This window comes from Clavelina lepadiformis, chromosome 7, assembly GCF_947623445.1.
Source record: "Clavelina lepadiformis chromosome 7, kaClaLepa1.1, whole genome shotgun sequence".
Classification (NCBI taxonomy): domain Eukaryota; kingdom Metazoa; phylum Chordata; class Ascidiacea; order Aplousobranchia; family Clavelinidae; genus Clavelina; species Clavelina lepadiformis.
In genome coordinates this window covers 12,637,841-12,651,217 of record NC_135246.1, presented here as the reverse complement: position 1 = coordinate 12,651,217, position 13,377 = coordinate 12,637,841, and the positions used below count along the sequence as shown (strand labels likewise).

General features: G+C 35.1%; 2 protein-coding genes and 1 long non-coding RNA gene across 4 annotated transcripts; 2 read left to right on the top strand and 1 right to left on the bottom strand.

Moving 5' to 3' along the window:
• Positions 1–579: 579 nt before the first annotated feature.
• On the bottom strand, positions 580–3,356 carry LOC143465629 (uncharacterized). 2 transcript variants are annotated; one of them, XM_076964022.1, is made up of 5 exons: positions 3,279–3,356; positions 2,752–2,852; positions 2,367–2,603; positions 1,057–1,193; positions 580–879 (listed from the first exon to the last, which is right to left on the bottom strand). In XM_076964022.1, the coding sequence occupies exons 2-5, from the start codon at positions 2,832–2,834 to the stop codon at positions 638–640; spliced, it is 699 nt and encodes a 232-aa protein (XP_076820137.1). In that variant the 5' UTR covers positions 2,835–2,852; positions 3,279–3,356; the 3' UTR covers positions 580–637. The 2 variants fall into 2 exon arrangements, with proteins under 2 accessions (XP_076820137.1, XP_076820136.1); XM_076964021.1 differs by lacking the exon at positions 3,279–3,356 and having other exon boundaries at positions 2,752–2,871.
• Positions 3,357–6,985: 3,629 nt separating this feature from the next.
• LOC143465738 (carboxypeptidase B-like) lies at positions 6,986–10,188 on the top strand. The gene is made up of 13 exons (XM_076964201.1): positions 6,986–7,138; positions 7,301–7,376; positions 7,449–7,546; positions 7,722–7,842; positions 8,016–8,114; positions 8,267–8,368; positions 8,493–8,600; positions 8,704–8,791; positions 8,956–9,017; positions 9,082–9,219; positions 9,305–9,389; positions 9,784–9,895; positions 10,061–10,188. Exons 1-13 carry the CDS (start codon positions 7,074–7,076, stop codon positions 10,137–10,139), a joined length of 1,233 nt encoding a protein of 410 aa, XP_076820316.1. The 5' UTR covers positions 6,986–7,073; the 3' UTR covers positions 10,140–10,188.
• A 1,525-nt stretch (positions 10,189–11,713) lies between these two features.
• LOC143465740 (uncharacterized) lies at positions 11,714–13,092 on the top strand. Its single transcript, XR_013118644.1, has 3 exons — positions 11,714–12,251; positions 12,365–12,682; positions 12,806–13,092. It is a non-coding gene; the product is annotated as an uncharacterized LOC143465740 (long non-coding RNA).
• Positions 13,093–13,377: the final 285 nt, after the last annotated feature.

Genomic DNA, 13,377 nt, shown 5'->3' with positions numbered 1-13,377 from the left:
AAAGGTGTTCCATCTACAAATACAAATCGTTCTCACGTGCCAAACAATTTACTTCAAATTTTGTGCATTGGTTACTTATTTATAGTTACTTATTCAAAACAGGAATTTTATTACTTGCCATGTTATTTCATTACTTGCTTTCAGATTAAGCTGGTTACATATTTCCTACATTTCGTTATATATTCATCTAATTCTTCTTAATTAAAGATATTTTACCGATATTGAATTGGCAACTGCATAAATAACCAGGGAGCCAGTAACCAACTTTACAGCGGTTTTGTAATAACTTATACTTGTTGTGTGTATATATGTATACACCTATAGGTGTAGACTGACTGAATAGGCAACATAGTATATGCGGTATCGCTAAACATTAAAACACCTGTAATAAAAATACCGGTCACGTTTCATATTGTGCAAATATTTATGAAGTGGAAAAGATTGTCTCGTACAAAACGCGTATCATTATGACAAAAGTCATAGGCTTATAGGTGTCATCTATATTCTATACCATTCTGCTGGCTACGGGCACACAAATGTATATACATGACTTATATACATGACTTATATACATGACTTCTGAAAGCATTGGGCCAAGAATTCAGTAAAACATCACAACAACCAAAAAAATTTATTCTTAAACATCAGTCTTTTCATCGGCTGCGATGTTTTTGTGTATGACTGACATGGAGATGAGAAGCAAAATAAGTAAAATCATTCCAATTATTTTATAATCGATCTTGTAAGGGCCTTTGTTCCAAGACAAAATCCCTGTTAATCTCTCACGACGATCGACTTGTTCTTCCAATCTTTTTGGTACCGTTAAACGGTCGAATGTAAAGAACCTGCTATGTGCCGGTGGAGGAGAGCCAGCCTGATCTGTGAATAAATGATACAACATTGGCTTCCTCATATCATTGTTTTGATACTTGGCAGTCTGTTAATCTGTTGTGTAAGTAGGCAACCATGAGTGTGTAACTTGCACACTTTTTTTCGCAATGATTGTGTTGTTTACTTATTTTTTGGTCCCCTAACTTCAAATACTTTGACGCTTACTTCTTTCCAGTATCTCACGTTTAAGTTCAACAAGTTTTTTGTGGAAGTTTTTCTTGGCTAACGTGGTTGAAAATCGAAGTTGGACTTTTCCAGACCGATTCAAACAAGTCATTTGCTCCCTCCATCTGTGATCTTTCCTGCAAAATATGTTACAAGATTAAAAATGTATTGTACGCATGGCGTCTCAGCATGCTGCATACAATAGAGCTGAGGGGTTGGCTGTACAGTAATCCAGAAATCGAGAATTGCAAACTGCCAATTTTATAATTAAAAATCCAACTAAAAATACTTTGTTATAGGCTATTTTCTATTAAAACGCAATCTTTAATATAACTTCTTCTTTTCAAAATCTCAAAAAATATCTCAAAATATCAGAATTATCAATCAAATTTAATTTTGAACTGTTATTTTTTGTCCAGTAGCATTTTCTCAGTTTATGTTGGTCTTGGTATTCTTCCAAAGATCTGCTGTGTTCGAAACTGTATTTTTGGTATAAGCTAGAGTTTCCCAAAGTAGATTCCATAAAAACATTTTAGGGGTTCCATAAAAGACGTTTTCAAATCGCAATCTAGTACAGAAACGTCTACCCAAATTATTAAAGAGCACAATTATCACTCTGCAGAAGGAAGATTTTCGGTGTGGGCAACTGTCCTCCAAAGCATTTTATCAGAAACACGGACGTATGACGGAAGCTGGTTTTTGGTTACGTCATCATCTCAGAATATTCTAAGCAACATATGAGGCTATATTTAACACCTATACAGCTCAAGTACTAATCAAAGTTAAACTTCAAAATTTAGAATTTGTCAAAGGCTACAAATCTTGTATTAGTACATCTCCAAACAATTTTCAAGGTTTTAACCAAGATTTTGTTCGTGTCTGATGAACAGTGAAAAATGTCAGGCAAAACAATACAAAATTTCAAAAAAAGAAAACCAATAATATATGTGTCCATCAATTAGAATTTGCAAAAAAGCTGGTTCGGTTACCGAGGCTCCAGGGATGAGGAATTATTGCCGAATTTAATCCGTGCAAAGACTTTCCTTAATCCAAGGATAAAGATGATGATATATACCATACCGTATACCGATGTTTCTAAGTAATTAATAAATACGACAACGTTTTTACGTTTAACGGCAAAATCACACGCTTTAGTTTGCCTTACCTACGGGAATAGTTAGAGTGACCATTACTTGGGAAAATTGCAGAAAAACTAAGTATATGTTTAGAACCAAACAAAAACAAAGGTTGTTACGAAGTTATCAGTTTACAGGTCTACAGAAGGCTTATGAAAGCAGTTCCATAGTCACCTTACTTTGACTTTTATCTTTTCAAGTTTTCTCATAGTTTCTAATGCCTGTAAGACCCACAAACGTTTGTGTCCATCCAAAACCCAGTATTCTTCATCGCCAAATGTGACTGTCATGACGTCGTGATTTTTATATGTCATTTCCTCTATCGTAGTAAAACCTAACAGTACTTTACGCAAAAGATCAAGAACGTCACATCCGCTTGACAATCGAATTGAAACAGTTCCTTTTATGGGTCTGCAAAAAAAGAAAAATTTAGAAAATGACTTTCATAAAATTTCCTATAAAAGTAAAAATTGGTAAATTTTGAAAGCTGTTATAAATATTTATAAATTTTAAGAATTTTAAATCTATAAATAACATGACATTTTAATTCAAAATTTACCTAATGTCAGAAGGCTTCACGTGTATAAAGACTGGTTCAACAGAATGAGAAAAAGATCTTGATAATTCATATTTACTACACATCGTTGATTGCGCTTAAAACTATCAAAGACAAACTTTTGCTGGCTCTTTTTCAGGAGAATACAACTGTTTAATTATTATTTTTTGATAATTGTGACATAGTAATTTCGTCACATATAAAACTATTTGTCATATAAGTAATTGCCTTTGCTTGATATATTAGTGTGAAGTTTGAAGTCTTACACAACGTACCAAACACTTGTATTTGGAGAACAATAAATTTGCAAACATATTATTTTAAAACATAATTTGAATTTAGATTTTTTGAAACTGCAATTAGTTTACTAATCCTGCTTTTTAGCGCACCCTGCCGGAGAAAGATTTGTATGAATAAAAAGCTGAAGATTGTTAGTATTTTGTGCTTGATGCAGTTAATGTGCGTTGGCAAGTAACGCTTGAACTTGTGATTTAGTAATCCTTGTGCTAATTTTCATTTAAGAATTTTACCTTTTTAAGGACCACTTGTTCGAAAAAGACAACAAATCAGTCGTGACCACGTCAGTAGACCGCAGAAGTTTATTTTCTAAAAGAATAATAAAACCGGGTAACGAAATTTTCCACTTAAAACGTTGCAGCCTTCAAGCTCTATAAGTTAGCTGCTGCAATATATATTACATATATTAACTGAAATCACTTAAGTCAGGGGCTTCTCCTTTTGTTGACTATCTGATATATATATATATACGATAGTGTTACCGGCCTTTTTCTAGTGCTGGTTCGAAGAGACCTGCAGTTAACTATAGGATTGTATTTCAAAACGGTGAAAAGTGGGCACGTCTACACAACAGTACAAGCATCGGTAGAATGACAGTCGTTCGACAACGGACACAGGGCTCTCACAAATGCAAACCAGAAAATCCCTAAAGCTATGCCAAAAAATCCCTAGATGGTATGAAAAATCCCTAAACCATGATTAGCGCGTTATACTATTATTTTATCACTAGGGCGATTAGTTTTTTGACCTAAAAACGAAAGTTTTTGACCTAAACATTGAAAATTTTGACAAATTGTCACATTAAAAAACTTTTTTTTGACAAATTTTCACGTATGAAGAACTCAAGTAGGTAATTAACTACGGTTAATTGTCGTAGAACCGTAATCCTCTACTCTACAGTCTACACCTATGTTCCCTCTAATTTTTTACGAATCTGAGCAAACACATTAACTCCCTGAGTGGTCCCTTGGACCACTGTGAGCAACATCAGATGTGCTTACTGTGGCCATTATTTTGCGTTTATTTTATTTTCAATTCAGGTTGGAGTTTTTTCTTGTGCGCAGGCGCAGCACAGATTTTCTGTGCGTGAAGACCGTGTCAGTAGTGCGCATTTGCGCAGCTTAGAGGGAACATTGCTCTACACTCTAATCGCAATGCAGAATGCACACCAAGGATTCCTTGGTAAGGAAGCACATGTCGGAAGCATGACTAACATTGAAGTCTTAATAAGTACTTTATACGTATCAACAATTTCAAAAATCCCTAAACTTGTCCCTAAAAGGGGCTAAAAGTTCCAATTTGGAACTAAATCCCTAAAAGTGAGAGCGCTGAACGGACAAGGCGTAATCATATTTATCAGTGCTTCTGGCCGAAGGCAGAAAAAAGAAAGGCAAGTCAAACCAAGCATAAAACAACGTAACAATAGTGTACTGTATTCAATATCAGCAGGAGCATATTAGTTCAAGGATCTGCAATCTGATTTGTTTTACTCGGATCCTTGATACATATATTTCGTCTTAACGTCGTCTAATATGGTTGAATTAGTTGCTGCAATTTAGATTTCTACATAAGACCATCGTTTTCTTCGAAATGGATTGTATTTCTGCTCAGTGATAATGGAAAATTACAGACGAGAATTTCACCAGCTGTCCTTATGACGAAGCAATTATCGGGAGTGTTTACTGGGAACACAGAACGTTATTGCTGCAAGGACTTACTTGGTAGTATATTGAAAGAGGTTCACGAGAATGGTTCTTTGGGAAATGAAACACATGTTACTGTCTAACAACACCTTGATTATTTTCATTTTACGGTCATTGTACAAATAGTATTACAAAAACAAAGTTATGGTTTCTAATCTTTTTATACCCCAAGAAAAGTTGCTTCTTTTGGTCCATTAAATGCCGTGAGATGCAATGTTGAGTTTCACCTCACCTATAACGACACCTCTTGGTATAACCTTAACAGAATAACAACATCTGACAGTGTTATACGAACACCGAGATACCCTACAGTAAAACTTTATTTTGTGATTGCAGTTATATGTTGTTCGTCATATCAGATAACTTTCTCCATATTTACAATAATTAAATTAAACGCAAAATAACCTACAAGTTTTCTAACAAATATGACGGTGTCTGTACCGCATCATAATCCAGTATAGACCGTATAATCAGTATTGGATGACACTTTTGGGTTAACTTTTATTTTTAAATTCTCTACAAACTTTAAATTAAAATTAAAAGTAAAAGTTAATTCTACAGACTAGAGTGTCATGCAATATTCTAGAATGATTATAATCTAAAAATAATGTCATCCATGTAATTGCACAATGGCGTGAGAAGGTTGTTGGAGGTTCCATATGAAGCGTGTTGGCCTAAGTAGCATCAGTTTTTAGCGGCTCCATTTCTCTTAGCTGGCAGGTTCCAATTGTCGTCAGTGACAGCAAATATTGCATTAAGTTCACCCCAGAAGTTTATCATCGGTTTAAAGAATACTACGTATAATTAATATAATAATACTGTAACAAAAAAAAAACAACACACTATATGTATGTTCTTAATTTTGGTATCTCTTGGGACAAAATGGTAACCAAAAGTGTCGAAATGCCCAAAATATAAAACCTCTGCCTTAAAAATAAGACAAAAATAAGGACGAAAGTGAAAATAAGGACAAATCTTAGAAATAAGGGTAGAAATATTTTCTATGACACATACCTACAAAATAAGGACAAATCTTAAAAATACGGACATAAGGTATGACAACCCAGTCTGTACGTCAAGCCTACAGCCTGGCAAATAATACATATAGGCAATTGGTCTACCTTTAACATTGATGGAGATAAAACTTTTAATAGTCTGCGTATTTTGCACAATGCTTTTATTTTTTAAGGACTCATTTTTCTGCCAGTTTCAAAGCATGAAGCAAGCTTCAAAGAAGTGCGGTTGCATGAGATTAACAATACTCATATAGGGCTGTTAACGGTATCCGAAATCTGGGGGATAAAAAACTTTCGTTTCATAAATGCAGTAGATTATTCAGTAATGCTGAAAATTGTATTGTGTTGATTTTGATATTGTTTGTAATGCTATAAAGATGATATTCTCAAATATCTTAGGACAAGAAGTGCGTTGGTCCAAATAAAACCACTTTCTAGAATGCTATTTTCTGTGACTCGATTTTATTTCTTCTCAAAAATAATGAAAAGTTAAATTAATTTATTCCTGAACTTTACCACTTGCCAGGATGACGAAACGATATATCGAAAATGTCAGCCATGGCCAAATATAGAGAACGTTGTTTTAACATTAGGAGGCAGTAGGTCAGAAATGGCGCAGTGGGACATGAACCACATGTTGCTTTCATCAAATACTTTTGCCAGGCAACTGAGCATCATAATACCATTATACAAATAAAACAAAAAAATATTAAGGTAACAAACCATCTCCGATGTAATGTGTAGGCAACTTTTGTCCGAAAAAAAAACGTAATAGATTCCTTAATATTAATTAATATAAGCTAATTAGGCTATTTGTGGTACCAACTATAATATCATTAACAACTATGTATAGGCCTAAGTAAATTTAACTTTTAATTTAGTAAATGAAGGGAATATTTACAACAAATAACGATGAGGTAGCATGCACAGTTTTCATGTCACATGAGCCTTAAACATCGCTGCATGCAATTCACCAGTATTTTTTGCACTTTTGCTAATGCCAAAATACTACAAATTATGTGCAAAGTCACTATAATATATCACCGTTGCAGTGTTTTATTTTTCTTTTATAGGTCAGGGAAAATAACATCTGGATTGCTATCAGTTGCGTGGGAAAAAACTAATCATTAACAAGTGACGAGGTACATAACGTATAATAGGTTTTCGGTTACAATAATATATGATCTACTTATACGTTGGTTGTGTATCTTGTTGCTATATTTAACACCTCGAGTAGTTTACAGTAGCGTATATAAAGCAACTGCAGCAGAAGAAAAGTCTATGATCAGTAATCTTTTGTTTCAGAAAGATGAAATTGTTCGTAGTTCTTCTCGCACTCTGCGCCCTTTCTGCGGCCAAGAGGTTTTTTCACGGGTAAGCAATTATCTTAACTTTCTTTCAAGATAGTATCTTTAGTTTTTAGTTCATATTTTGTTTATCATCAAAAAGCGCATTAACAAAAAAGCAATGGCAAATACTGTTTCATAATTGTGCAAAATCTCAATGCAATTGTTCAAGGCGATTTTCTGCTTTCAGGGATCAAGTCTTGAGACTTCATCCTACTGAAGATCACCACTTCCAAGCAATTGCTACTCTGGAGGAGAGTTTTCCGGTAAAGAAGCATATTAAACGTTATCTTTTTAGTTCAGCATTTTCTAGTAACAATATTCGTGATTTTGCATAGATCGACTACTGGACTGACCTATATGGCAACAAACCAGTTGATATTCACGTTCCTAAGAAATATCTTCCACGTGTTAAAGTCTTCCTGAGGCGTAACAGGTAATTAATCAAACTAGTTAATAGGAATATAGGAAAGAATGTTATGTTATATTTATAACTTAAGCTTAAATTTAAACATACACGAAAAATTAGTTTATATTTGTCTAAAGTGATATGATAAAACGTTCAGATGTGGTACATGTAATTAATCTAACAATTATATTTGTTTTTGCAGAGTGAATTTTGAGATTTTTATTGAGGATCTCCAAAAATCTATCGACGAACAAGTCACAGACCGAGCTCTTCAACTCAATTTGGCTACATTTGATTACAATGTTTACCACACTATGGATGAAGTATGGCTATACAACCTTATTTTTGTATTGCAAAAGTTAATTCAAAACACGTTTTTTGATGCTTACTCATCAGTGATCTCTAAAGCAATCACCTTCATCTAAGAAACATCACGTTTTTGACCATGGGTTTTATTAATAAATTAAACCTGATCAGATTATTGTAATTAATACAGATTAACGGATGGATTGATGATATGGCTAGTACTTATTCCACTGCAACAAAAGTTGATATCGGTAGCACCTACGAAGGTAAAACAATCCACGGTCTTAAGGTATGCAATAAATATATATATACAAAGTAAACATATAAAGAATGCTTAAAGGTTTATGCCAAGGTATAGAGATAATACTCATGTGTTATTTTATTGTACATGTATAGTACAAATAAAAAAAATAGCGTGTCAATCTCATTTGCACGTTACAGATCAGCACCGGAGGCTTCAACAGACCCGCCTTCTTCATCGATTGCGGAATTCACGCTCGTGAGTGGGTCGCCCCTGCTAGCTGCATGTACGCTGTCAAATATGTAAGTTTATGCTAAAACCGTTGTTGCAACATGAGAGTGGATACTTTTATAGAGCGCAAAAAGCCAACTGTGACAACTGTAGATCAGTTTTGACTTAATCCTTACAAGATTTGTTTGTAAATAGCTAGTAGAAGCTACATCGGGTTCTGATGAATACAATCTACTTCAAAATATTGATTTCTACGTGGTACCCGTTGCCAACCCAGATGGCTACCTATACACCTGGAGCGGTGTAAGTAAAACATCCAAAACCATGTCTTTATTGATACAATAGGTGTGGATCGTGAATTCAACCACTAGTAGTCATTATAACTGAAAGGATGTTTTTCTCATAGGATCGTATGTGGAGAAAAACAAGAAGTAACAATAATAAAGTATGTGTTGGTGTAGATCCAAACAGGAACTGGGACATCAACTGGAGTGGTATGTGAAATTATATTGATATTTAAATATGTCGTCGTATCAAGTGTACAGGAACACATTATACAGTATGTTTACACACTTAATGAGTGCGTGTGTTTTCGTGCCATGTTTTCAAATTTTTCTATCCCATTTGCTTTCGATTATCTGAAACTTTTATTCTCTAGGCCCAGGTGCCAGCAGTTCATCGTGCAATGACGCCTATTATGGTCCTTCTGCAATGTCTGAGGTGAGATAAATCATTCTTACCCAATCACTATGTGAAGTCATGGTAAAGTTGTGATGTGTTTCAGGTTGAAGTACAAGGACAAGCAAATTACTTAAGGAGTATTCCCAATTTGAAAGGCTACATTGATGTGCATGCATACAGCCAGTATTGGATGTATCCTTATGCCTATTCTTACTCAACGTGTCCAGATGACACTTTTTTGGTGAGATTATACTTTCCAAAGCCCTATACTCTACACTCCTTTTGTGGCTTATAGAAATTATATCGACTTTAATTGCCTTGATCAGAGGTCAGTCGCGACAGAGAGCGCGAGCGCAATCCAAGCTGTACATGGAATGACTTACCAATCCGGACCGATTTCTGAAGTAATATGTGAGTTAAAGTCCACCGCTTTGCAAAAAACGTTCATATTTCATTTGTATTTATGTAAAGTATTTTTTGACGGTTTTCTCCATCTTAAACCCAAACACATAACCACAGTAACTGATTAAATTGTCTAAATGAAAAATTTGCTCGAGAGTCATACGAGGCTAACGCTGCATGGATGTTGCCTGCTCGTATAAGATCGTTCTTCCTTATTTCTAAGGTTTATTCCTAAACAAACAATACTTCGAGTGTTTTCCTCTCTCTGTGACTAACTGTCAACGAAAATAAATTTTTAATCTCTGTATGTTATAAAATTTATATACTAGCCGAATTAATTTGCAGTAAAACAAAACACATCAAGTACAAATGATACACTTGCTGTCATTCAAATTATTTTTAGACCAAGCTTCTGGAAGCACAACTGACTATGTGTACCAGGAAATCGGAGTGAAGTGTGCTTTTGCAGCCGAGTTGAGAGATACTGGTCGTTATGGATTTACCTTGCCTGAGAGGTTTGTTTAAGACTAAACTCAAAACAAAATTTAAATGTTTTCTGCTTTACGGCTACAGCTGACGATCTGTAATAAGCTGTAAAATACATTAAATTTACTGAGATTTAGAAATTAGCTTACATGCGTAAGTTTTTCAGTACTTTAACTGTTTATTATCTGGTTTAGATTTATTCAACCAACAGCCGAGGAATCCTTCGCTGGCCTCAAAGTGATTGCCAGTTATGTTGCCAACGGTCAATGCTAATAAAAGCAAACGATAGATGTAAAAGAACAAATAAAATTTATCAAAATTGTCTGTGGTTTTTTACTTTGTCGTTGATGGAGATAGTTTACTTCACCATTTTACATAGATACTCGGTTTTCACGTAATATCTGTTGCCGCAATGAATGAAATATGCAATAATCAAAACAATAATACAATAAATAATCACACTCAGTTTAAGTGTTCAGACGCGTAAATATGATGACATTTGTAAACATTGTCTGATCGTTAATGACGTAACAGATATGATTATGAAGCAGCAGCCAAAGATAGAGCATCAGGTTTGACTTCGGCGAAAGCTAAAATATTTAAAAAATTTTTAAGGGTTAACTGCTAATTTTAATCTAATAACCCGAAAACTGGAACTTTTACTCCGTCATTCTTTTATCTCATTTATAAATCAGCGCCATTTGTGCAGCTCCGCTTCATCGTCTAGCGGACATTTTCTTTAGCAAATACGATGTACTGTATATAAGCACTGTCATTCTGATACTTATGATTTGTCAAAATTGGTTTTCATTTAAAGTTAGCAAGAGTATTTCAATACTTTGAAAACTCGGAAACACTTTTGTTGTTCGGCTCAAACCAGTTTCGAACGTTTCAGTTGAATCATAATTCACAACAATAAACTACAATCTACATTATTGTGTAGGGCTGTTGCATTGTTAAGCAATATAGGAGAGCTTGTCGCAAATTTTCTAGCAAGAATCTGGCACCTTTTTGCTTCGAGTTAACCTTGAAGCAAGTTTCGCGCTTATTTCATCAGCTGAGGAATTTACGCGAGATTTGTCGAATCTTCACTGCGCGTGTTCGTTCCACAATTTCATTCTTTTACCTCGTGTAGTTGAGGTGGCTGGTTGGTTGGTGGTTATGAGTAGTTTAGAATTTACAATACAATGGATACAATTGGCCTACAATGGATTTACAAAAAAGCAGAGTTCAGTTTGGTGTCGTAAGTAAAAAGACCAAGTGTAAGATATTTTTGACCTTGTGACTGGTTTGAAGTAACAGGTTGTCTATGCTGAATTGAAACGTCATTGCTTGGTTTAAGGCCCATATTTGTTGGTCGGTTTGTCTGACTTGTTTAATAACGATAGAGTTTTGGTCAGGGTTGCAAGTTGTATTTTGTTTGATGCTGAAACACAGCTCGCGCTTGTTGCTGAGTTTTGTATTTGTTTGACCTTTGTTGTACACTTCAATGTTCTTGTTGTCAACCTTTGTTCCTGCTTTGTTGCAACTGCTCTCTGCGCGCACTTTAGCGTCTTGGTCATTGTTGCATTTCTGCGCTTTGGCGTTTGTACAGTTTGCGTTGAGTATTTTTGGAGCCTATAAATTGGTGATTTTTTTGATTTTTTATGAATTTTTTTTGTTGGAGTTTATTGATTTATTTTGTCCTGGCCATGCAGTGACCTTCAGTTTAAATATGTTCAGTTTCTCTGGATTCTGTTTAAAATTTGAGCTCGAGATATCTGGCATCTGGTGTTTCAGGACAATTTGTTCCCCCAAAGCTGATCTGGAATCTGCAAATCTGCACATTTCTTGCTGTGAACTGAACATGTCAAGATTTGTACCAGAACTACAGTATACGTAGGCAGCATAAAAACTTAGAAATCTGCGTTGGCTTTGTTCAGTTCAGTAAGATTGTGTTGGGGGTGTATTTTAAGCTTTATTTAACATTACCATCACGTTGTCAAAAGTTCACCTTTTTCAGATGACGCGAGTGGTGACGTGTAAACATGACGTCTATTCTACGACGGCATTAAAATTTGCAAGGTATGTTAAAAATATTTTTAGGAATTTTTCTATTTAATAAAAGTTCCAGGGCCTTAATAATTGCCAACTATACAATTATGATGTCATTGGAAGCCAAGTTTGATAATGATTGTGTCCTCTCCATCGCCCTTTTGTGGGTCGTCACCATGCTACGATAATTTATAGCTCAGGTGAGTTTGTTTTATTGCTGTTTTCATACTCGTTTCCCAAGATATTTCCTCCATCAGCTGAATGTTCTATTTCGAAGTTCCAAGTCTTCTAGTCATTTTCATCTACTTCCATACAACCAGTAACTAACAGTGGTTACGCCCATAGTAAGAGGTAATGTAATGTCTTTCTTGGACCCGTATCTAATTCTCACAATGTTAAATATCGCTTTTCCCGAGAATCGGTGTTGATATTTTATTTTCATTCCTGGTTTTAATTTCTTGCAGGTCATTTCCCTGATAGTTTCTCATATAAACCAAACATTTTCACGTTTCCCAAACATTGTGACGTCTTACACAAGCTTCAAGACCCTACAAAAATTCAGTGATGGGTGGTTATACCAAAACAGTAATAAAATTATTACACACATATCTACGATTAAAAGCTACAAAGTTTTAGCAAGTTTATTCGATCGTCAACTATTAATAACAATATTGTTTCAGACTTTTTGCCAACATTTAATTCTACTTCAATAACTTCGATAGCGTTTGTTCAGTATCAAGGAACTGGCGGTGCAGCCTCAACCCAGCTATAACTCGCCATCTGTAGGTCTCGTTTGAGCAACTAGTTTCCTGAATTAAACTAATCAATTGCTGGTGTCAAGCTATTAGTCATGGGTGATGGCTTTGCTGTGTAAGCATGGGTTGACCCTTCTGTTACTTTTTAAGGTGTCATGGAAGTCCAGCAACCAATCAACCAACCAACCAAAGCAATATTTAGTCGCAGAGCATTATAATGTTAGGAGCGCGCTGGTAACCAACGAGGGACGATGAGAAGAAGTAGCGATAAGACAAACACGGAAGAGAGAGGAAGCTTCCGACGACAAGTTGCCGGCGCGCCAGTGCATCGTAGGTTACGGTTCAGGCGGCATTACCATCGCACATTGCGCCCCTGGTGTAGAAATGTTAAACATGTAGTGCAGCAAAAAGGGACATTTTATACCAATGGGACATTATGCTATCAGACTAATATGACTTCTATAAGAATTCATTAAATTCCCCTCTATGAAAGACAGGGACATTTCGTATTTTTGTATTTTTGTGTGTTTTTCTACTTCCTTCCTTCCTTTCCTTCTATTATTTTTGTCGTCGGTAGAGGGCGTCAACGCAAATGCGATGGTAATTTTTTTCCAGGTAGGGTATATCCCAAATGTACCTAAAGTAGTAAAGTTTGGAAGATCCGAGGTGAATTTTCAAATATCTTTTTTGCTTAGGCCCTTTATATGTTGCATAGTTTATAA